Source organism: Octopus bimaculoides, chromosome 24, assembly GCF_046866305.1.
Source record: "Octopus bimaculoides isolate indiv1 chromosome 24, ASM4686630v1, whole genome shotgun sequence".
Lineage (NCBI taxonomy): Eukaryota > Metazoa > Mollusca > Cephalopoda > Octopoda > Octopodidae > Octopus > Octopus bimaculoides.
In genome coordinates this window covers 33191202-33217681 of record NC_142951.1, presented here as the reverse complement: position 1 = coordinate 33217681, position 26480 = coordinate 33191202, and the positions used below count along the sequence as shown (strand labels likewise).

At 38.2% G+C, this 26480-nt stretch overlaps 1 protein-coding gene across 2 annotated transcripts in view; it reads left to right on the top strand.

The window, feature by feature from the left end:
* The window catches only part of LOC106880679 (carboxypeptidase D), a 42915-nt gene that overhangs the window by 887 nt on the left and 15548 nt on the right, over nucleotides 1–26480 (top strand). For both annotated transcript variants that reach the window (XM_014930735.3, XM_089341417.1), the window contains exons 1-9: nucleotides 1–1882; nucleotides 11784–11926; nucleotides 19806–19975; nucleotides 20229–20327; nucleotides 22819–23138; nucleotides 23747–23938; nucleotides 25148–25431; nucleotides 25787–25883; nucleotides 26288–26430. The exon at nucleotides 1–1882 is cut by the window's left edge and continues 887 nt beyond it. In XM_014930735.3, the coding sequence (XP_014786221.2) occupies nucleotides 904–1882; nucleotides 11784–11926; nucleotides 19806–19975; nucleotides 20229–20327; nucleotides 22819–23138; nucleotides 23747–23938; nucleotides 25148–25431; nucleotides 25787–25883; nucleotides 26288–26430 (2427 nt within the window). In that variant the 5' untranslated portion in view covers nucleotides 1–903. The remainder of the gene's footprint in view (nucleotides 1883–11783; nucleotides 11927–19805; nucleotides 19976–20228; nucleotides 20328–22818; nucleotides 23139–23746; nucleotides 23939–25147; nucleotides 25432–25786; nucleotides 25884–26287; nucleotides 26431–26480) is intronic.

Genomic DNA, 26480 nt, shown 5'->3' with positions numbered 1-26480 from the left:
AAGAAAATTGCAAAATATACAATAATAATAAGAAGAGAAAGAAAAAGACCATTAGGCTTGGAAGAATCGTTCCAAACCAAAATTATTATATGTAAGGAAAACTGAAGAATAAATGGTGAAGAATGACAGCATTCCACTCTGAAGTTGGTGACAATATTTAAAGTCCCAGCACTGAAGATCCGAATTGTACGGCTCCCAAGAATCTGAAGGTACAGAACAACAGTGACATTGTTTAATATTTCTCTTGCTCACCCTCTATGTATAGGCCTGTATATTATGTCCACTTTGAGAGATAGTAAATATGTCTTTTCACGAACAACTAACAATTCTTCAGACACGTTACTGGATTCTTCTGTCTCCTAGAATGTAAAACAAACGACAAATATTTATTTGCTGTGTGTTTGCTTTATTCTATTCTTAATATGCATCGTTCTTTTAAATCGCTGCTCACAGAATCTTACTGCCATTTATTCGTAGTATATTCAATATAAATGAATATATTAGAAACGGAAAAAAAGAAAAACAATGCTTTGAAAATTGGATTGATAGAACATTCATTAAATTTTTTTTTTTTACTGATAAATAGTTCGCTGATAAATATTTCATTTATCTCTCTTTAACATCTACCTTTATACCTCACACACGTCTTTATAATTCACCTTATTGCTGGGAAATACAACAGCAGGTGACATGGAGTAGCGAACCTTTTACATGATATCAGCAGTATTATCAACACCACCTACAACCACACGGACAACATAAGTTTTATTTAATTTATCATTATTCCACCAAATCATTATTGACAGCAAACACTGAGTGGCGTTCGGAAAAGTATTTTTTTCAGTTAAATTTCAACGTCAACATCTTCATGTCTTTCATTTGTTGTAAAAGAAAGAAAAAGTTATGTCTCGAGTGGATGATTTAATGCCTTGCATAACTGGTTCAATTTTCGATCAGGAACGTGTTGTATTTTATCGAAGAATGAAGATGAAACGATTATTTAATTGCAGCAAGGTCGTAAAAATATCGTCAATGTATAATTTTATTACAACTCTAAGTCTGATTTTAATTATTTTTGCTACAAATGACTGTGTTGCGAAAAATATTTCTTCTCCTTCAAATACACTTGAATTCAACGTTTCCAAATATCATAATTACGATGAAATGACGACATTCCTGAAGAAATCTGTACAAATTTATCCTAATCTGGCTCGATTACACGAGCTGGGCAAAAGCGTTGAGAATCGGACGTTGTGGGCTTTGGAAATCTCCGAGTCTGTTGGTGTTGCCGTTCCGGGTAAACCTAAATTAAAATTAGTTGCTAATATACACGGGAACGAAGCTGTTGGTCGCGAACTGTTGCTTCGACTGGCCTGGTATTTACTTCAAAATTATAACTCTACAGGTATCGATCGAATTAGTCAACTTTTAAAAAATGCATATATCTATCTGATGCCATCAATGAACCCCGATGGCTTCGAAAAAGCGAAAGAAGGTGATTGCTCAGGTTCCACGGGTAGACTAAATTCCAATGGAGTTGACTTGGATAGAAATTTCCCCGATCAGTTTGATTCCAAGCCAGAACGGAGTAAGCCGTATATTGAACTGGAAACAAAAGCCATCCAAAACTGGTTGACCCAAAACCATTTTGTGTTGTCTGCAAGCCTCCACGGTAGTAACTTGGTAGCGGTTTACCCTTTTGATAGCTTACCTGGTCATATAGCAAAAGGTCATTATAGCAAATCCCCCGACGATCCCCTCTTTCAGTATTTGGCTCATACTTATGCCAATGCCCACAAAACGATGTCCAAGGGCAACACATGCCAAGGAAATAATTTTACACAAGGAATTACCAACGGTGCCTACTGGTCCAATAAAATCGGTAAGTACTGCCAGACTTTATTATCAATTCTTTGAGAAAATCTTTTAACTCCTTTCGTTTTTTTATTCACAGTTTGTGTCCTATTCATATTTATAAAATATTAAATGTTATCAATAAAAAAATAATAACATTTAATATTATATAATGTTTAATGAAGAGCAATTAAGTTTATAAATTAGTCAATTAAAAAAAAGGAGAAACATATGTATATCATAGAGCAAAGCCCATTAATCTTTTAACATATTACCTGGTCATATCTGGCTCAAACATTCTACCTATTTTATCTGGCCTCACACCATCCCTACAATGTCATTCTGAAAATAATCACATTATTGAAACCTTGAAGCCAGGAGACAGAATGCATGATTAATCCAGAACAATGCTTATTTGTATAAACATTGCCGTTGACAGAGTAATTTGAATGCCAAATGGTTAAGGTTATCAAGTGAGTTGTTCAATTTTGAATACAGCCATAGTGAATGGTTTAATTTGAGTTCTGTTATTAGTGTAATATTTATCATAATACCTAGAATCAACACATACATGACAGAAGTAAAGACCCCTCCCCTTCGGTCATGAATGACCATGGGATAGCACCTAGAAAGTTCCCCTCCAAGGCACAAGTTCAGGCAATGTTGCTTGTGGACGACAAGCAGTCACCCATGCATACCAGTGTCCCCTCTCCAAACCACCGATGTCATCCAAGGGAAAGGCAAAGGGGCTGATACAGCTTGGCACCAACGACATCACAACTCATTTCTACAGCTGAGTGAACTGGAACAATGTGGAATAAAGTGTCTTGCTCAAGAACACAACACACAGCCTGGTCTGGGAATCGAACTCATTACTTCATAATTATTAGCCCTATGCTCTAACCACTGAGCCATAAAAACACTTGATATCATACAAATAATTTTTAATGAAGAACAGTTAAGTCTATAAATTAGTTGAGAATATCGACTGACAATTTCTATAAATGAACTCGCATGTTTTCACATCTGCTAATCTAACCATATGTTAGACACATATGGCAAAATGCTTTCTAGCCTGCTCTTTCTCTTTTCTAGGGCATTTCCTTTCACAGTTATCGTTTAATTGAGGACGGCTTCTTTTCGCTAAGGTTGCTGACCATTTAAAAATATTCCCTTCAGCCACTTGCTCATTAGTCTTTATCGCATATCTTTGATTTCCTTTTTATGCGGGTCAAACTATAAAGATTCTATAAACATGCATTGCTTTATAGCTCTGCATCTTAGCAGAAAGATCTACTTTTAGATATACTTCAGTTGTTACATAGTCAACGACCTAATTAATAATGGTTTCAAATTTTGGCTCAAGGCCAGCAATTTTAGGTGACGGGGTAAGTCACTTACATTATCCCCCAATGTTCAACTGGTACTTATTTTATTGACCCTAAAAGGATAAAATGCAAAGTTGTCCTCAGCATCATTTGAACTCAGAACATTAAGCCAGAAGTACTGTTAGGTATTTTGTCTGTCACTGTAATGATTCTGCCAGCTTGCCAACAGTATAACTAAATTATGCAAGAATGGAAGTAACACTGACATCTCATTTTAACAGATATATTTACCAAAATTACATAAAAATTTCTTGAAATGCTTAAGTCAATTTATTCAATAAAATCACCATTAGCTTCATCTATAGCCTCCAGATGATTTCGGAATCTCCTGCAACCCTTCTGGACAGTCTCCTTGTTTAAGTTGGGGAATGCTGCTGTAACCCTTGCTTTCAGTTCATCTTTGGTGTTACAAGGAGTTTTGTTGGTCTCTCACTCAACTGCACCCTACGCATAATAATCAAGGGGGTTGCAGTCTGGGGAGTTAAGTGGCCAGATGTTACCTTGATTGAAAATACCAATTTCTAACATTTGCCCAAAGACACACAGACTGGAAATAAAGGGGTAGAATTATTGGGAGCCGAGAAACCAGCCCTTATGAACCTGGCATGGCTCGAGAAGGAAACACTTTATTTTAATTTTATTATTGGGGTGGAGGTGATTGGCTTAGTGGTTAGGGTGTTGGACTCATGCTCCTAAGATTGTGGTTTTGATTCCTGGACCGAGTGACATGTTGTGCTCTTGAGCAAAACACTTCATTTCACATTGCTCCAGTCCTCTCAGCTGGCGAAAATGAGTTGTCCTGTGAAACCGGGAAACTGGTTCTAATAAGCCTGGCATGGCTCCTGAAGGAAACATTTTGGGAGCAGAAACTTGACCAGTCATAATTCTCAGTACCTCATTTCCAGTCTTCAGTCAATCAGGAGACAATGGAATATGAAAACCAATGTGTGAGAAGCATTCTGTTGGTTGACATGGAATGACAAGGACACATTATTGGGTAACAATGCAACCATTGTTTGAAGACAATGATTAGTTTTCAAACTTAAACCTTTACACACACAAAATGTAATTCATATATATGTGTGTGTATCTTATATGTTATGTGTGTGTGTGGATCTTACATGTGTGTGTGTGTGTTGTAAATCCTGTATGGTAAATACCCTCTTTTCTCTTCTAACTTGTAACTGTATTGTAATTTCACTGGAAAAGCCATGAATATCACAACTTCCATGCTCCACTTCCTTTTATGAAGACACCACTACCCCCACAATCAACACGACTAGAAGCAACACCACCAGCACTTTCACTACCACCTCCACCACCACCACCATCACTTGTAGCAGTAGCACTTCTACCCCCATCCCTACCATTAGCACCATCACCATCAAAAGCAGTACCACCATTATCAACAGCAGCAATTGTAAAGCTAATAACTTAATTCACCAATATTTATTTATTACAAAATGTTAAAACAAACGACTCTATCACACCCACAGCAGCCATATAAAATAATTTCTGTGTGTGTGTGTGTGTGTGTGCATGTACTCTCATTCTCTCTCTCTCTCCTCCACTCTCTCACTCTCACCCCCTCTCTGTCATAGGAGTTTGTTGGTTGCTCACACCTAAATCTATGGCATTTGTCACTGGTGCAATAAAACATCACTGGAGGGCATCAAGTCCCTGATCAGCTCTGATTCAACCCACAAGATGCATTCCAGAAGTTTTGAGACTGTATTAGGAGGGGCAGTTAGAACTGTACTAGATTATTGCAATCCTAGTATATCCTTAATATCCATCTGATAAGCTGACGTCTTTATCCTAGATTGAAGGAGACAGCTGTAATGGCACTTTGGACATGTCCTATTAAGCACCGATGGTCACAGCCTGCTAAACACTGCTTGTCAAAATTCCACCCTGACGACCAGGTTATAGAGATGGGCATCAAAACTGTCCTTAACTCTGCCAACAGTCCAGGCTTTGGTCGACCCGAGGCTATAGTAGAAGACTCTTGCCCAAGGTGCCATGCAGTGGGACTGAACCCAGAACCATGTGGTTGGGAAGCGAGCTAATCAAATGTACTTGGGCATAACAATCTTAATTCTAAAACAATGTTTCAAACTTCTGGCCATGACTGTAAGTCGAGTCGGTAGATGGAAAAGCTAACAGCTCTGAAGTTCATGTTGTATCCTATGATTCTAAGATTGTTCTTTGGGTTACATTGACATACAAAAAATTGTGTTTCTGACAATAACTCCTTACCTCCCCCCCCCAAAAAAAAAATTATACAGGGTACCTGTCAAATACTGGGGTCAGTTTAAGAGTAATGCCACTCTCTTCCAAACTTGTGGCTTTGTGTGCTTGAGAATGTATGTGAGTATGAGAAAGTGCATGCGTAAATAGAATGTAGGTGTGAATGTCTGTGTGTACGTATGAGAATGTGTGTGTGTGTATGTATGTGTGCGTACATATATATATATATATATATATATATATATATATATAAATGGGAGTATGTGTGTAGATAGTCATACAAATACACAGATAGATACTGTTGGTCCATCTGGTCATGTCACCTGATATTGATAGATGTATTATCCAAGGGAAGATTTCTCTCTCCTCATTTTACTGCCATGAAATTCAAATTAAGAACCGACTTTTTATTAGATCTGATGAACGATTTACATTAAGATTACATTCGTTTCCGGAGCAATTCTGTCGCCATTGTCTGTTTTATATTTATTAATCGAGATGTCGAATGTTCTTGGCTCATCCATGTTTGCTGTGATTTATTACTGATCAAATAAAGGTTTTTTTTAGTGCACATTATTATTATTATTATTATCATGGCATGCTGGTAGAATTGCTAATCATCATCGTCGTTTGACGTCTGCTTTCCATGCTGGCATGGATGAGACGGTTTGACAGGAGCCAACCAGACTGAAGCCTGCACCAAACTTCTACAACTGTTATGGCAGGATTTTTACAGCTGGATGGCCCTTCCTAACCACTCAGCCGAGTGGACTTAGTGCTTTTTATGTAGCATAGACGAGGTGAGTAGTGTGTTTTACATGGCACAAGCACAGGCGAGGTCAGTTCTGGCAAGGTTTTTTACAGCTGGATGCCCTTCCAAACACCAACCACTTTACAATGTGGACTGGGTGCTTTTAAGTGGTGCCTGCACTGACAGGGTCACCACGTACTTGCAAGATATTAAAATAAAAAAAAAAAACTTTCAAGAGGGGAGGAGGCATTGGAGGAGGTGATGATGAAAAGGTTATAGTGAGGCAGATACAGGTGTCTTAATGTAGAGGAATTACAAGGTTACCCGGCCGGAGGGTAAAATGCTAAAGGATTAAAACAGCAAATTGGCAGAATTGTTAGCACACTGGAAAAGATGTTGATGATAAGTTTGTCCACCTTTACATTGTGAGTTCAAATCCTACCAAGGCTGACTTTGCTTTTCATCCTTTCAGACTCAGTAAAATAAACACCAGTCATGTACTGGGGTTGATGTAATCCTCTCCCTGCTCCTCACAAAAACTGCTGGCCTTGTGCCAAAATTTGAAACCATTGTTATTGCACCAGATTGGCCAGAATCTTTAATGTCTGGCAAAATGCCAAATGGTATTTATTCTGGCTCTTTATGTTCTGAGTTCAAATCTTACTGAGCTCAGCTTTACCTTTCATCCCTCCTTGGTCAATAACGTAAAGTACCAGTCAAGTACTGGTGGTGGTGGTGGTGGTGGGGGGGTGATTTGTTTGACTAGCCCTTTTCCCACACTTAATTTCAGGTCTGGTGTCTGTTAGAAATAATAATAATAATAATAATTATTATTATTATAAATTATCATCATCATTATTATTATTATTAATATTATTATTATTATTATTATTATTATTATAAGCATGACGTAACGGTTTACATTTGCCAGAACTGGTTGTAGCAGACAGATGTACATGTTATTTTATGTTTGATGTATTATTCCGTCCCACCTCACTCACCCACTCCTCCCACACACTCCCTTAATTCCAGGAAAGGATACCCAAGACTATAATTGCATCTATGATGAATTATTTTTTAATTAGCGCCAGTTCTGTATGTGCATTCATACATGTAGGATAAGAGCAATAAATATGTGTGCGTTTATATAGTAAGTTTTGTACGTATATATAAATATATATATATATATATATATATATATAACAAAAATAGTATATACTTATACACACATATATGCAACCATCTTCACACACAGACACATGAATATACATACATGCTGAATTGTGCAGTAATGTTACAATGCACATACACACTGTTTTTTGTATGTTTATATGCATCTATTCGACATAGAGGACACAGTGTGTTTATGTATATATGTATTTGTATATTTGTATATATGTGTCCTGAGGTGTTTACATACGTATGTATGTATGTGTGTATTCATGTATGTATGTGTGTATTCATGTATGTGTGTATGTATATATGTATGTATGTATATACGTGTATATGTATTTGTTTGTGTGTGTGTATGTGTGTGTGTATATATGTGTGTGTGTGTTTGTGCATGTGTGTTTGTGTGTATATGTATGTATGTGTGTGTGTGCGTGTATGTATGTATTTGTATGTGTGTGTATGTATGTTTGTTTGTATGTATGTGTGTGTATGTATGTATATATATATATATATATATATATGTGTGTGTGTGTGTGTGTATGAATATAGCTCCTACACCTTCCACATCATCCCACTACTTTCTGTTCTATCTCCCTTCCTGGGCCATCCCTATATCTCTCACCTTACTCCTCTTCATACTGGCATCTCTCTTCAACCACTCCTCCTCCTCCTCCCTTCTTTGTCACTAACTATATTCACCCTTACTCCCATCTTTAACCATCTGTCCCTCCACCTTCACCCTCTTATGAAAGCATCCACACTCATCCTCCCACCCCCATCCTCTCTTATTCTCACCCTCTTTTTTACCTGGAGACTTTCTCTCCCTCCCCACCACCACCACCTTCCTTTTATCTCTTTCATCCATGTCTCTCCTCTCCAGCAAGACACTTGTGTTTGTCCGTCTGTTATTACTTTATTTCATTCAACACCTGGCATAAAGCCAGAGATCTTTCCCCCCCCCCCCCTTTTTTCCTTGTTCTCTGTCTGTCTTGCAAGTTTACACAACACCCTCATTAGTGCTGCCCCCCCCCCCGCCCAGAATTAAAAAAATTTTTTAAATGGTTGGTGATAGGAAGGGCATCCAGCTGTAAAAAAACCCATTCCGAAGCAGACATTGGAGATTGACATGTCCTTGCTACTCGTTGGGTCCTGTCAACCATCTAACACATCTCAGCATGGAAAACAGACGTTAAATGATGATGATGGTGTGTATCTTATCCATAAAAGGCAGATTTTCTCTGTGTATGTGTGTGTGTGTGTGTGTGTGTGTGTATGTGTTTAAAATTCATACATTTACACAATTCCAAATTTCTTGAATTAAAGAATCGGAATTAATATTCTAAATACAATAAGTTAGGTCACAGCGTCCAGTCAAAATACCTCCTAATAACGAATAAAATCCATAAAACTACACAAGTTAACATTCCCCCCCCCCCCCCCAATCAAATCTAATTTCCTCTTTCTACTACCTTTACAAATCCTTTCAACTCCTACTTTCTCTTATGAACCTTTACGAACGATCCAACAACAAATACAAAAAAGATATTTAAGTATTTACAACAGTGTGATAATAAGCAACCTAGACAAGAACATTGAAACAAAACAGGACAATACTAATAATAATAACAATAATAATAATAAGTATTGCTGTCACTTTGAGGAGATTAATTAACTGAAAGCTAATAAACTATAATGGGCTGGAGTGAATTTTAATCATTAGCAAGCTGTTGTTTATAAAGCTGGCTACGTACACCTCGTTGGCTTGTTACAGCTTAACTTACATTCAGTGGGTTGTTTATTAGTGTTGGGGTGGGAAGAGTGTGGGAGAATGGAGTAGCAACTAACTAAATATTTTACAAACTCATGTTTTGCTGCTCAATGTTGCTTATCTGTTACATGGCTGTTCAGGTTCAATTCCAATGTGTGACAACTTGGCGGATTTTTCTGGGTTTAAAAAAAAATTTTTTTTTTTACTGAAGTCTTACATTCATCTGAGATTTGTGAATCAAATTGGGGACACAGAATCAGTGTGTGTAATTAGAAATCGATCAGATGGAGTGTCTACCTGTTTTGTGGGGTGGTAGATTTGGGTAGTATTCTGTTACCTAGTTAAATACCATTATCTTTAGTGCTTTTAGCAAAGTCCCCCTCTGTTGCAAGCAAGTTATGCCCAGCCTAAGTCTCTTGTCTGAGCCTATCTTGAGAATCTACTCTCTACAGTGGCACCCCCTTTACTTTGGTTTCTGTCACCCTTCCTGCTCACACACACACAATGGGCTTCTTTCAGTTTCCGTCTACCAAATCCACTCACAAGGCTTTGGTCAGCCTGAGGCTATAGTAGAAGACACATGCCCAAGGTGTCACACACACACACGACAGGCTTCTTTCAGTTTCCGTCTACCAAATCAACTCACAAGGCTTTGGTCAGCCCGAGGCTATAGTAGAAGACACTTGCCCAAGGTACCACACACACACACACACAGAGGCATACCTCAACTTATATTGCTAATGATGCCACACAAATTTAATTGGTTTTATCTGTTTTAGTAAAAGATTTGTACATTTTTTTTCACTTGTTTTCAATTTGATTTTCCCATTTCACTATTGGCTTTTCATAAATTTTGTGCTTTTAAATATGTTCACTAAGATCAACATAAAGTCGGATAAACTGACTGAAGCTGATGTTAATTTAAAAAAAAACAAAAAACAGATCAAAAGACATAACTCAAAATGACTTAAAAGTAGGGGTACACCTCTATATGTGCGGATGGGTGTCGGCATCCATATGTATGCATTGATGGTGAGTCAGCCTATGTGATCAGTGTTTAAAGCAGTTAGTTTGTTTTTTCCAATATTGAATCAAACCTAGTCTGTGACCTAATTGTGTCATTAATAACTAGAAAATCCAATAACTTGTGGATGGACAGTTTCCGGTGATCATTGACAGCCATTAGTGCTCAACCAAACAGATTTCTGACCAACAGTAATTCTAAGGGTTAATGGTCATTGTTTGATGCTGCATTAGTGAGATGATGATTCTGTTGTTGTTATTGTTGATGCCTCAGCTCAGCTCTAATAGAATAGAAATATAATTAATCAAAAGCACTCCAGTCATGACCATCATGACATTTTGTATATGAGAGACTGTAGTTACCATTTTTTAATTTTTTTAAAGGCAATAGGTTTCTGGTTCAGTCCCACTGCGTGGCACCTTGGGCAAATGTCTTCTACTGTAACCCCAGATCAACTAATGACTTGCGAGTGGCTTTGGTAGATAGAAACTGTGTGGAAGCCCATCGTGTGTTTATGTCTGTGTGTAGTGAAGGCATATGGATTAGTGGTTAGGGTGTTGGACTCATGATCGTTAGATTGTAGTTTCGACTCCTGGACTGGGCGACACATTGTGTTCTTGAGCAAAACAATTCATTTCACGTTGCTGCGTTCCAGCTGGCAAAAGTGAGTAACCCTCTGATGGATCAGCATCCTGTCCAGGTGGGGAATTTACACTGGGAAACCAGCTGTAGAAAAATTGCTATGATAAATTCCGTCTGACCCATGCAAGTATGGAAAGTGGACATTAAAATGATGATGATGATGGCTATGATTTGAGGGTGATTTGACTGTTGTTTCTAGCCAGTTGAGCATCTGTGCAGAGGCTCACTGTTGCTGCAGTTGTAATTTAATCTCAGGTCAACATTCCAAGAGAGAGAGAGAGCAGTGTCCCAGCTGTCTTTCTTTTTTTTTGTTTATGGAACTAATATACATCATCCTGTCTGTTCTTCCTTTTCTTTTTATTCTTTATTAAATGCTAAGATGTGATTTCAATTGAGACTTCGCTGCTATTTCTAGTACTCTTTTTTTTTCTCTTCCTCTTTATTTTTCTTCTTCTTCTCCCTCCTTTCTCTCTTCTATTGTTAAAGTGGTGACCTAGCAGAATCGTAAGCATGCCGAGCAGCATTTCGTCTGTCTTCACATTCGGAGTTCAAATTCTGCTGAGGTCGACTTTACCTTTCATCCTTCCTTAGTGGATAAAATAAGTACCAGTTGAATGCTGGGGGTGATGTTATTGATTTATCCCATTCCCCGAATTTGCTGGCCTAGTGGCAAAATTTGAAATCATTATTATAATTATTGTTAGTAATAAAGTGGTGAGCTGGCAGAATTGGTAGCACGCCAGGCGAAATGCTTAGTGGTATTTCGTCTGTCTTCACGTTCTGAGTTCAAATTCTGCCTAGGTTGACTTTGCCTTTCATCCTGTCAGGGTCGATAAAATAACTACCAGTGAAACACTGGGGTCAATGTAATTGATTTGTCCCCTCCTCCAAAATTTAAGGCCTTATTATAATCATTCTGTTTGTTTACTTCAGGTGGAATGCAAGACTATAACTACGTCAGAGCTGGCTGTTTTGAAATTACCGTCTACATGTCTTGTTGTAAATATCCGTCCTCTTCACAACTTGATGTGGAATGGCAAAACAACCGAGATTCCTTGCTGGACTTCATGGACCAGGTATGTATTCCCACCATTCTTTTGTATGTACTTTTGTACTCTTCTCATACATGATGCAACAACTTCCACAACAGCATATGGTGAGTAAACCTGGAGAAATTGCCTCTGCCATATGTAGCCATTATCATCATCATCATCAACAGCAGCATCGTTTTAATGTCCACTTTTCTATGTTTGCATGAGTTACATGGAGTTTATTGAGGCAGATTTTCTCTGTCTGTCTGTCTGTCCATCTATATCTATCTGTCCATCTATCTCTGTCCGTCTGTCCGTCTGTCCGTCTGTCTCTGTCCGTCTGTCCGTCTGTCTCTGTCCGTCTGTCCGTCTATCTCTGCCCGTCTGTCCGTCTATCTCTGTCCGTCTGTCCGTCTATCTCTGTCCGTCTGTCCGTCTATCTCTGTCCGTCTGTCCGTCTATCTCTGTCCGTCTGTCCGTCTATCTCTGTCCGTCTGTCTTTCTATCTCTGTCCGTCTGTCTATCTATCTCTGTCCGTCTGTCTATCTATCTCTGTCCGTCTGTCTATCTATCTCTGTCCGTCTGTCTATCTATCTCTGTCCGTCTGTCTATCTATCTCTGTCCGTCTGTCCATCTATCTCTGTCCGTCTGTCCATCTGTCTCTGTCCGTCTGTCCTTCTGTCTTGTCAATCTGTCCTATCTGTCTAGCCTGTCTATCTCTTTGTCTATCCATATATCTTTGTCTGATTATCTCTCTATATCTGTCCATCCAACCATGTACCTCCTTCTCTGTGTGTGTGTGTGTGTGTGTGTGCGTGTGTGCATGAGTGACTGTAAATCACTATATAGTTACCAAAAACTCTGTACTTCAAACAAAAATAGCTCTTGGTATTCAGTTTCAGCATAGTTTCTTTCTTTCACGCCAAGGTTGCTGGGGGATGGGGTGGCGAGGGGGCGGGAGCAAATCTCCCCTTTATGAGGACAATAGAATAATTACCAGAGAATGTACTGAGCAGCAGGGGGTCGGAGGATGAAGTCAACATAACTGACTCTAACCCCCCCCCCCCCCCCAATCCAGTGCCCCAGCATGAGCATCATCTGGATTATTGAAACTGGTAAAAGAGTTTTTCTTTTTTATAAAGGAATATATTCTTTTAGTGATTTGCTTTTTTCAGTCAGTTGATTGCAGCCAAGCTGGGGCGCTGTCTTCACGGGTTTTAGTTGAACAAATAAACCCCAGGACTTTTTTTTTTTCAAAGTCTAGTATTTATTCTATCAGCCCCCTTTTGCCAAATCGCTAAGTTATGGGGATGTAAATACACCAACACTGGTTGTCAAATAGTATGGGGCAGGGGGACAAGCACAGGCACATACATACATGCACATGATGGGCTTCTTTCAGTTTCCATCTAGCAAATCCACTCACAAGGCTTTGGTTGGCTCGAGGCTATAGTAGAAGACTCTTGCCCAAGGCACCATGCAGTGGGACTGAACCCAGAACCATGTGGTTGGGAAGCAAGCTTCTTACCACACAGCCAGGCCTGTGCCTATTTATATATTGTATATAAATTATATCCAGGTGGCTAATCTGGTGCTGGGGGATAAGTCGGGATCTGATCAACGTTTGTTGAGAAAATATCTTGTATTGAGAAATGAAAAAAATCTGAGACAAACCATGACCCCCCCCCCCCCTCTCCCCCCCCTGGTCTTATCACTAACAATGCATCTCAGCTCATCTAGACAATGAAACTAGAACATTCTTAATAAACTATTTATAAACTTTTTTCTCAGATTTTTTTTTTTTAATTATTTTGTGTTTGCAAAGAATAGCGATTTTTCACACATCAAAAATGCTGAGTTTGTAAAGTCATGCAACCCACGCTTAGAACATTATAACTCCAAAAGAAGAAAAGGATTTTTAAAAAATAGTTAAAGGGGGGGGGGGATAAAACAAGAGCAAAACAGATAAACACTTAAACAAAATTAGTCACAAATTTTATTTAGTTTCTTTTTCTTTCTGAAAATGTAATTAACACAAAATATATTTGTCTTGATTAATAATTCTTTCAAATTCTGACACAAGGCCAGCAATTCTTTTAAGAGAGGGAGTAAGTCAATTATATTGACCCCCAGTGTTCAACTAGTACCTATTATATATCAACAGCAAATGGCTGAAGGGCAAAGTCAACCTTGACAGCATTTGAACTGAGAGCACAAAGAATCAGAAGAATATGCTGCCAAGTATTTTGTCTGACATCCTGACAATTCCACCAACTTTTCCACCTTCTTCATCATCATTATTTAACGTCCGTTTTTCATGCTGGCATGGGTTGGACGGTTTGACAGGAGCTGGCAAGGCCAGGGGGCCACATCAGATTCCATATTCCCTTTTGGCTTGATTTCTAGGGCTGGATGCCCTTCCTAATGTCCATCACTTTGCAGAGTGTACTGGGTGCTTTTTTACATGGTAGCATCACCAGTGCTTTTTATGTGGCACCCTCATCAGCGCTTTTTACGTGGCACTAGCATTGTTACATTTTATGTGACTCCAGCACCAGCCACCTTCATAGATGCGCATTACCAAGGAGGTCTTTGAATATCAATTCTATCCTATTCTAGTGTGGTAAGTGGGTTCTCTCGAGTCCTTTGTCATCTCTTTCATAAAGGTTCAGCATTTTGAGATCGACCTTTCTATTATAAACACAAGGCCTGAAATTTGGAGGAGGGGATAAGTCAATTACATCAACCCAGTACTCAACTGGTACTTAATTTATTGACCCCGAAAGGACGAAAGATAAAGATGAACCCAGAATGTAGTGACAGGTGAAATAACAATTCTGCCAGTTCACCACCTATGATGATAATAATAATAATAATAATAATGATAATAATAATAATAATAACTCTTTCTAATTTTGGCAAAAGGTCAGCAATCATTAAGGGAGATTGGGATTAAGTCGATTAAATCAACCCCTACCTCGCAGTTTTTAACTTGTGCCACCTGGCCAAAGGATTAGGAGTGAATACAAAGACAGACAAAACATGTTGGGACTTATATCGAATGGAATGATAATAATAATAATGATAATCCTTTCTACTAAAGGCACAAGGCCTGAAGTTATGGGGGAGGGGACTGGTTGAATACATTGACTCCGGTGTTTCATTGGTAGTTATTTTATTGACCTTGAAAGGATGAAAGACAAAGTTGACCTCAGTGGAATTTGAACTCACAATGTAAGGATGTATGATATGCCACTAAGCGTTTGGCCCGGTGTACTAACACTTCTGCCAGCTCACCATCTTATATTAGAATAACAATAATGGTTTCAAATTTTGGTACAAGGCCAGCGATTTCGAGGGAGGTGGTGGTTGATTTCATCAACCCCAGTACATGACTGGTACTTGTTTTATCAACCTCAAAAGAATAAAAGGCAACAATCAACCTCAGCAGAATTTGAACTCAGAATGTAAAAACAGACGATGTACCGCTTAGCATTATGCCTGGCATGCTAACAATTCTGCCAGCTCACCACTCTATTATAATGATAACAATAATGATAACAACAACAACAATAATAATAATGATGGTGATGGTGATGGTGATGGTGGTGGTGGTGGTGGTGGTGGTGGTGGTGGTAAAATAAGATGCCATCTGGCATGTAAGCATTGTCTTTAATCATGTACACACAGATATTAGAAATCTGATCTGAAACTCCATTATTCTCATCTGCTGGTTAAATTTTGCTAACTTCTGTAAAATTGTTAATTTTGTCACAGAAGAAAAAAAAAAAATATTTTCTGAAGATTTTCAAAAGACTGTAATATTTTTTAATTATCTTTTTATTTTTTTTTTTACACATTTTCTTTAGTTATAGGTTTTTATTATTTTTTTGTTTTTCAAATTTAATAACTTTTTTTTTCTTTTTTTTTATAATGTTTGTCTTAAAACATTAATGTTTTATTTGAATCAACATGTCACAAGTGATTTTTGTTGATTTACTGCACTTTCTTTCTTTCTTTATTTGTTTTCGTGTAAAATTTTTTTTTCCATTCTTTCATTTCCTTTTCTGTTTGTTTTTCTTGTTTGTTCTTCTTTCTTTCATTCCTTTCTTTTGTTTCTCTGCGTGTGTATGTGTATATATGTGTGTATATATATATATATATATATATGCATGTACATACTTACACATGCTCATACACACAGATGAGTACATAAGTGTCAAATATACTGGAGAAAATAGTACTGAAATACTAAAGGCAGAGTAAAATAGTATTTTGTTGAAGCAGAAACGATTTCACAAGCTGTTTATTCAGAGCTTCAGGTAACCAGTTGCCAGACATTTCATGAATATTTAGAACAGTGTGATGGTTTATAAAAGTTTAATAAATGGTGCATTGATAATTATTAAGCAACTGATCAAACGAACCTTTAAAGCTGATTGGACATGGCATTATTACTTTTCAAAATGACAGGAATCTGTTGAATGAAAATGACTGACTGATGAGCAGTTATGTGCGACTCTAAGTAACAGCTGTAAAGTACTTCCAGTTTCAACAAAACACTACACACACACACACACACACACACATAGTGAATGCGTGTGGCATATTAGTTGACTGTGTTGTACGCATGATTGTAAGAGCATGGTACCTGTAATTCAAAGGGGGCCAGCCTTGTCACACTCTGTGTCACGCCGAATCTCCCCAAGAACTACGTCAAGGGTACACGTGTCTGTGGAGTGCTCAGCCACTTGCATGTTAATTTCATGAGCAGGCTGTTCCGTTGATCGGATCAACTGGAACCCCCCTCGTCGTCATAATTGACGGAGTGCCACGACAGCTGTATCTTTTTTCAATATTATACTAACAATGCCTTTTTTTTTTTACAAAACATTTAAATGTACATTTGTAGTTTTTTGTTTTTTTTTTTACTCGTATATTTCATTATATTTATTTATTTATTTATTTATCCTTCTAAATTCTACGTTCCAGAAATACGGGGGTGGGAGTTTGATGCTATGAAGAATAAGATGTGACTGAGAGAGAAAGAGAACGATTAAGCTTTAGGTTGCTAACACCAACCCCCATCTAACCATTCTCTCCCACTTTTAGCACCCATTGCCATGTGTTTCAAGTTGTTTCCTAATTATATATATATATATATATACAAATTGTGTGTGTGTATGTGTGTATATATGTATGTATATGTGTGTGTATATATGTATGTATATGTGTGTGTATATATATATGTATGTGTGTGTGTATGTGTGTATACAGATGTATGTATATGTGTGTGAGTATATGTGTATGTATGTATGTGTGTGTGTGTACGTGTACATATATGTGTCTGTGTGTGTGTGTATATATATGTATATATATATGTGTGTGTATATGTCAATGTATATGTGTGTGTATATATCTGTGTGTGTGTATATATATATATATATATATATATATATATTTTTCTTTTTCAATTTTCTAAATTGGATTCTGTCAAGATTTGTTGGTAACATTAAACGGGGAAGCTAAGGGTTCATCAAGAGAAACACGTGTTAAGCATCGCTGTCGTAATTAGTCTTGCTGTAAACACTAATTCCTTGTCAGGTTGTTACAAATTGAGTCAAACCACTGCCACAGGCTTCGTTGATGCCAATAAGCTTGTTTATGGTAGAGGAGGAAGAGTTGGCAGTGGTGGCAGCACAGTGTCTTAAGGGTTAAAACAGGGGTTGGGCAAAACCAATACCTGAAGGGCTGTTGCTGCTGCTGCTTGCAGTATTTGTGACTCGTTGTCAGTGGTTGTGTTGTTGTTATTGTCGGTGGTGGTGGTGGTGGTTGTTTAACCCCCCCCCCCCCCAGTTTAGCCCTGATTGAGCAAGTTTATAATCAGATGTGTTCCAGCCTTGACTATTCCATGATTGACCCAACCACTAAGGGCACAAGCCCTCACCCAGCCGTTGTCCTCCAATCAACAGGTGCGTTTTTACCACAGTCTCTCACCTTTTGACAAAACTGTTGAGGCATAGCACCTCTTTGTATTATAATAATAATAATAATAATCCTTTCTAATTTTGGCACAAGGCCGGCAGTTTTGAGAGAGGCACAAGTTGATTATGTTACCCCACTGTTGAACTTGTACATATTTTATTGAAAAGCAAAGTTGAGCTCAGAACATAAAGAATGTACACAAATACTACAAATTATTTTTCTATATTCTTATTTTTATATTTCTTAATATTCTCTTATATTCCCTTTTTTTTCTCTCTCCTTATACACACTGGAGTGTGAAAGGCTAAGGAAGTAAACCTCTACTGAAAATCTGGACGGAGGGCCCCTAAAGCAGTTGGTGGGGGAATCTGAGCCAAACTCTTATCCGACAGTCCTTGGTGTGGAGAGAATTTCCATCTTCTGGGTCCCCAAGTTGACGGATAGGGGAAAGGCCCTCAGATATAAAGGTTAGCTGTGAGTATAAAGATGAACAGTCCCAGACCTAGAGGAGTAAAGCTCAATGATAAAAACATCCCGACCTTGAATTGTAAGGGGTTGGTAATGCAGTGGATGCAAGCTACAATAAACTAAGTCATTGGATCTATACAATCTCTGACTCATCAAATGAGATCTTGTCTCTACTAAAGAGGAAATGCACTCTATAGGAGGAGTATGTGACCCCTGTCAGTATTTAAACTAAGGAAAGGCCTGGGTTGGAACCTGGTCATAATAATAATAATTACTTTTTCTGATATTCTATTGATTCTGGTAATGCTTCGCCCCCCCCCCTATTGTTCTCATAAATTGGAAAATAATGCTGACATGTTTTTTCTTAATGGTTTCTTTCTTTTGACAAATATTGATTTTTAAAACTAAGCTCAATGTCACAAATTGAGGTGGGAGAGAATAATTGTATAGGAAGGCCTCAGTATGACCGCCACCATCATATTTCTTCTCCTCCTCCTTCTCTTGCTCTCTCCACACACACACACCCTATTAATTTTGAACTCTGACAACAGGTGTTACACAAGTTAACAGCTCCACAATTACTTCTGTCAGCAGTCGGTGTTGTTGTCATCGTTGTTACTGTTATATTAGTATGTTTGGATTGGTCAATACTTTGCTTCATGGCAACTATGCCCCCCCCCCCGTGTGTATGTATGTGTGTGTGTGTGTGTGTATATATATATATATATATATATATATATATATATATATATATATATATATATACATATATATATATATATAATACCTACAGTACTGTGCAAAAATCTTTGGCAACTTTAAACTATTGTAAATTTCTACTGATTGCCAACTTGTAAGTGGACGTTTCCCATTGTGTTTTTTACAGATGAAACATTGGCCCTGTTGGAGTCCTTTCCAATCATTATATTTTGTAGTAGGGGTCCTGAATAAAAGGGGAAGATGTGAGACAGTCATCAAAAATGGCTGTGCAAAAGTTTTCGGTCACCTCACACAAACCAATCAAGATACAGTGTTTTAAATGAGAAAAATGTCTAAAATGAAAATTTATTACATAATGTTCATTTCAAGAGGTTACTGTACATTGTTAATATTTCGTGTGGCTTCCCTTAGCTTGAATAATTGCTTCAATGTGCCTGGGAAGAGATGCATACAAATCCTTCACCGTCTTCATAGGTATGAGATGCCATCCTCTGTGGCTGAGCTCTCACAACTCTTCAAGATTGCATGGATTCTTCTGAAGAACTCTTCTCTTTAGTTCTGTCCCCATTTGCTCGATGATATTTAAGTCAGGGCTTTCCCCTTTTGCCACTTACGTCTCACCATCTTCAAATCTATCTTTCATTAAAAACAACAAAACCCTGATGAATTCTTCAAGTCTTGTGTAATTTTTGTGTTTCATTTTTTCACTTTCTGTTAAGAAATGGAAATGTTTCCTGTTTTATTTTCTTAGGTCCACATTGGATTCTCCGGTTTTGTCCGAGAAGGTGACAGTATGGTCGGAATACCAAACGTCTCTGTTCATATCCATGGTAACGCACACAACATAACGACTTCAACTTTTGGTGACTTCTGGCGTCTCTTGCTTCCCGGTACATATGATGTCACCTTCAGTGCACCCGGGTAAGTTCCATCTCTTTCCTATTGCTACTACATGAAGGGTAGGGTACCATTAACAGCTAAGACAGTAGAATACCACTGAACTGGACTGCATTTGACAGACCACAATACATTCTTTGTTTTTGTTTTTTTGTGTTCTTAAGTGACATATGCTTGGGTAGGAGGACTTTTTTTTTTTTTTTTTTTTTCATTTTTGTCCACCTTACTGTCTTGACTGCCTGTCTGTGTGTCATTAATTTTATTATATTTATTGTAGATACAAAACTGTGACATACACAGATGTAACAGTACCCAAAGGAGAAAGTGTAAAAACTATAGTAAAACTGTGGAAATCGAAGACTGATGATTCTCAAAGGTAAAAATATTTCCTCTGCCTTTTGAACATTTGCAGTGTTTTTTAATGTTACACGTTGTGTCAGTAGTCATTAGCCTTGTTATTGTCATTGTATTCTTGATGTTTTTTGTTACTGCTCTGCTGTTGTGTTTTAGTATCCATGTTGTTGTGTTGTCTTTATTGTTGAATTTGTTTTTGTGTTGTTGATTATTTGTTTGTTTCTTATTGTTCTGTTATGGCTTTGTTGTTTTATTGTTGTATTTGTTGTTGTTATAAAAATGTCATTTGTAGTTCTTGTCATTTCATTGTTGTTAATATTTAAAAGCAACTTTTCCCTTTATAAATAATCAAGCAGTGTTCCACCCATGACCAACCCATCTTTTGTTTTTTAGGCATTTTGTGTGCATATGTACATATATACATGTGTGTGTGTGTGTGTATATGTGTGTGTGTGTGTGTGTATATGTGTGTGTGTGTGTATATATATGTGTGTGTGTATGCATGTATATATTGTATGTATATATATATATATATATATATGATGTATGTATGTATCTGATGAGTGGCTGTGTGGTAAGGGGCTTGCTTCCCAACCACATGGTTCCGGGTTCATTCCCACTGTGTGGCACCTTGGGCAAGTGTCTTCTACTATAGACTTGAGCCAACCAAATACAGATGATGATGATGCTATTAGTGGTGGTGGTGGTGGTGAGGCAGGGACAACATTATTTGAAATCAGACAAGGAAACTAGAATGGTTGTGTTGTTCATTCTTCTAAAGTAAAGGGTTTGGTGTCTTTCTCTGCTGCCAACTGCTCTGTTGCAGCTGTTGTTACCAATGCCCACCACCATTGCTCCTTGCCACTGCTGTCACCACTACCACCATCACCACCACTGTGGGTGCCACTCCGACTTGCTACTGGCCATGACCACCACCACAACATTCATAACTACCAGTGTTGCCACCACCACCACCATGACTAGCACTACCATTCCACCACCACCTCCACTATCATTATCTCCAGTCATCACCACCACCACCCCTACAACCACCACCACCACCATCATCACCACCCCCACCGTCACCACAAATGCCACTCCCTCCATAATTTGTCTAAAGCTAATTTGGAGTTATTTCCAGTGGTTAATTAATTCCTTTCAATGTTCTTCGTTCAAATAATTAAGGACAAACATTAATTTTTCGTCTCCACAATTAGCTTCAATTACTGATTATTTTAACCATTGTTATTAGGAGGAACTGACCCATTTCCTGCTCTTCCCATCACCACTACTTCCTTTTTCTTTCTTGGTTTTTCCTCAGATCCATAGTGGTGGTAGGTGGAAGGGGAGGAAAAGGTACACCATGCCTTATTTTCCAAACATATGGAAGTCCCCCCTCCTCTCCCCTGTTATTTTGTTGTTGCTACTGTTCTTTTTTTCCTGTCATCGTTGTTGTTGCTGTTGTTGTTCTTGTTGTTGTTGGTGGTGGTAGAGGTTGCTGTTGCTGCTGCAGCTGCTGTTGCTGTCATTGCTGCTGCTGCTGCTGTTGGTGGTGGTGATGGTAGTAGTGGTTTGTGTTGTTGTTGTTGGTGGTGGTGGTGGTAGTGGTGTTGTGACTGCTGCTGCTGTTGTTGTTACCAGTAACCTTACTAGCCCTTTATGCCTGGTTCTGGGATCACCATCATTACTATAATCATGATCACCACCACCTCATCATCATATAGATATATATGTATGTGTGAGTGCATATATATGTATGTTGGCAATCTAAAATTATCAGAAACTGAAAGAAGCCCGTCGTATATATGTATGTGTGTATATGATTGTGTGTCTGTGTTTGTCCCCCCAACTTCGCTTGACAACCGATGCTGGTGTGTTTATGTCCCCGTAACTTAGCGGTTCGGCAAAAAGAGACCGATAGAATAAGTACTAGGCTTACAAAGAATAAGTCCTGGAGTCGATTTGCTCGACTAAAGGTGGTGCTCCAGCATGGCCGCAGTCAAATGACTGAAACAAGTGAAAGAGTAAAAGAGAGTGTAGTGGGTGCTTTTTACGTGCCACTGGCACGAGGGCCAGTTTGGCGATACTGGCAATGGCCACGCTCAAATGGTGTTTTTTTATGTGCCACCTGCACAGGTGTCAGTCCAATATTTTGTTCACAAAACCATTAAAAGTCAGGTGATAGGAAAGGTGAATATATTTATTTAATCACTTGTTATATGTTGGTGTGCTTACATCCCTGTAACACACACACACACACACACACACACACACACACACACACACACACACACACACACACACACACACACACACACACACACACACACACACACACACACACACGTTTTTGTCTATCAAATTCACTCACAAAACTTAGATCAGCCTAGGGCTGACCCTTACCGAAGATGCTGTGCAATGGGACTGAACCCAAAGCCATGCAGTTTCAAAATGAGCTTCTCAACCATGCGGTCATGCTGGTGCCTATTTGTGTTTTTGCTTTTTGCTTTCAGCGACAATCCCTCCGTAGTACCAACAGAGTTTTCCATTACAAAGCAAAGGTCTCTGTCGTCAGTTCAATCTCAGCCCGGGAGTAGACAGTGGCTCATTGAAGAGATAGAAAGGCTGGAAATTACAGACACTCGCCAGGCTTTGCAGTTTCTAGAACCAACAACATTTGAATATCATCACTTTGAGGAACTTGAAGAGCTCTTGAAGACCATTGTCGACAGGTGCCCTCATATTACTCGACTTTACTCCTTGGGCAAGTCCGTTCAAAAGCGAGATCTTTGGGTGTTAGAAATAACTAACAAACCTGGAGTTCATATGCCAGGTAAGGTTTTGTTTTCTGTTCCGATGTGTTGAGCTATTCATAAAATCATCTGGAAGGATTTGAACTCACAACATAAAAAAATAAAAATAAAAGCAAATGCCCCAGGGTATTTTCTGTGTGAATCTAACAATTTTACCAATCCATTATCTTTATCATAAGCAAGCTGGCAGAATCATTAGCATGGCAGACAAAATGTTTTGTGGTATTTTTGTCCTTCTTTACATTTTGAGTTCGAATTCCTGTGAGGTCGACTTTGCCTTTCATCCTTTTGAGATTGATAAAATAAGTACCAGTTGAGCACTGGGGTCAATGTAATCGACTATCCCCCTACACTCAAATTTCAGGCCTTGTGTCTATAGTAGAAAGGACTATTATTAATTATTATTATTATTATTATTATTATCATTATTATTTTTTGAACCAGTTGAAGACACACAAGATGTCGAAATATCATTCACTGGATAACAATGGCACTCTTCTTTTAATTTTGACTCTATATCTTCAGGAGGAGTTACCTCAATCCTTTCTATGTTATTATTATTATTATTATTATTATTATTATTATTATTATTTAGTAGCCATCTTGAGCCCTATCTTCTAATTTGCAGGCAAACCCGAATTCCGCTACATTGCTAATATGCATGGCAACGAGGCTGTTGGACGTGAAATGCTGTTGTTGCTGGCACAATTACTCTGTGAGAACTATGGCAGGAATTCTCTGTTAACAAGTTTGGTTAACACAATCAGGATTCACTTGATGCCTTCCATGAATCCAGACGGCTTTGAGAACTCCACAAAGGGTCAGTATGAAAATCTATTTATTTTTGTGATTTTTGTTTCTTCACCTTGCGGTGGGGTGGAGGTAGTGGGTGTGTGTGAAGGGTAGTGGTCTTCGTGGTCAGTGCTTAATGTGTTAGAAGTTGCAGCTAAATTTCTCTCAAATTATACCTAAAAGGAAGGTTAGTTGTGGTTGGAATATCTTTATCCTTTTATTATTCAGATTACTCTGTCAGATGTAATTCTTATCTATTCACATTGTTTTGGATTAATCGTGCATTATCTCGTAGCTTTGAGATTTCAACGATGTGATTGTATATTTTTAGAATGACATTGTAGGGTAAGTGTGAGAGGTTGGATCTGGCTAGTTTAAACAGTAACCCTTTAGCATTCAGATTACTCTGCAAGATGTAATGTTTATTTATTTACATTGTTTTGGATTAATCTTGCATTATTTCATAGCTTTGAAATAATGCCTGTGATTGTTTATTTTTAGACTGACAATGTAGGATGTGTGTGAGAAGCTGGATCTGGTCAGTTTGAACATTAAATGAGTAGAATGATCAGTCCAGGTGTGGTTGATTTGAATGCTAAAGGTTTTTGTAAGTCTGCTCGCCAAAGCTGACAAGGAGCTAAAGAATAAAACATCAAACACAGCAAAATAACAACAAAACATTAACAAGTGCACTCAGAGAGCGCAAATCTCCGCCAAGGCAACACCAACGTCCTCTCAACGATTAGCCAGAGATGATTTTTAAAATGGGAATATCTGAAATAAACTCAACTGCTCTCACAAACTGAACCAGACTGCTCTAAAAAATTAAGTAAAAAAACGGTAAAATAATCCAGAATCCTTCTCTGGTACTGGATTGATCCCAAAATCTAATCAGTTTGTGTCAGTCACGAGGCCAACCATTCCTGAAAGTTTCATTTGAATCCATCCTGTGATTCTTGAGATATCTTGTCCACGGACAGACAAACAAACAAACAAACACGACTGAAAACAATACCTCTGTCTTCACTAAGGGGGTAAATACAGCAACCACATTTGTCTCCCCCTTATTGATTATTTTTCATTTCAAATACTTTTCGATGAAATCTCTTTTAATCTTATTTACTTTCTGCCTTTATTTTTTCAATATCCCCCTCCCCATCTTCCCATTTAATTTCTTTTCTCCTTTCTGAATTCCATTTTCCTATTTTTCTCTAAAAATTACCATTTCCTCCAACAGGGTTCTTATCCTACCTCAGAGGACGCGCTAATGCTCACAATGTAGATCTGAACCGGAATTTCCCAGACCAGTTTGACGAAGAATCTCTCATACGGACACTTGAGCCAGAAACCCAAGCCGTAATGGCCTGGTTTAAGTCAATTCCATTTGTACTGTCTGCCAATCTACATGGTGGTTCCTTGGTTGCCAGTTATCCGTTTGACAATACTCCCAATGGAGAGAATAAGTACAGCAAATCTCCAGATGACAAAGTCTTCAAAATCTTGGCCAAATCTTATTCATTCGTATGTATTAGATTACATTGTATTGTTTTTGTTTTTTCTTTTCAAGTTCATTTTCCGTTTGACAACTTTTCCATCTTCACAAACTTACCCATCCATTTATCCTGTCCATTCCTCTGGAACCCTTGTCTTCCCATTCCTGTCTCTTGGGGCTATGCCCTGATATCCCTTCAACCATCTTCTATCCATTTCCAACTGGAATAGCCATGTCTGTCACGTCCTACAAGACACCATGTTTCTGTCCCTCTATGGCTGCAATCCAATGACTGGGACAAGCAGAAAATAAAAGATATATATATATATATATACATCCAAATGTGTGCAGCTCCTGACTATCAGTGTTTTGTTTCCATTGAAGGCTCATCGAAAGATGTACAAAGGGGAGAAATGCGACAAAGTCTCTAAAGGATTTCCTGGTGGTGTAACCAATGGTGCAGAATGGTATAGTTTAGCAGGTGAGTCTGTCATCCTACATCTTTTTTGAAATAACTTCATCATATTGTTAGTTCAGGTCTAATAGACTAAATCAACCAAGAAAATTTTTTTTTTTTATTAATCAAAAATATAGCCGTAATGAGGAAAGAGAAAAAAAAAAAAACCATTGAGGTTAATGAGTACGTTGGGTTGAGTGACAAGGGAGATATCTGTGGAATTATAATTGACTCTCGAGATGTCGTATGATTTGGTTTTATGTGGTACTTGTACCAGTTAATCAGTCCTAAAGTGCAAGTTACCACGCAAGTTGTTGTAACCTTATTGCTAACAACAAAGCAGTCCATCCACGAAAGCCGGTTATCCAGATCTCACCTGCCTTTACCTTCTGTTTACTCTGGTTTTCATCTTCTTTTGATATTTACAGGAGGAATGCAAGATTGGAGTTACCTTAACACCAACTGCTTTGAAATCACTCTTGAGATTAGTTGTGTAAAATTTCCAAACGCTTCAAGACTCCAGGATTACTGGGAAGACAATAAGTACTCCTTGTTGGTATACATGGCTCAAGTAAGTCCCCTTTTTTTCCACTTGTGGGAGTCAGTGAGTATAGGCTATGA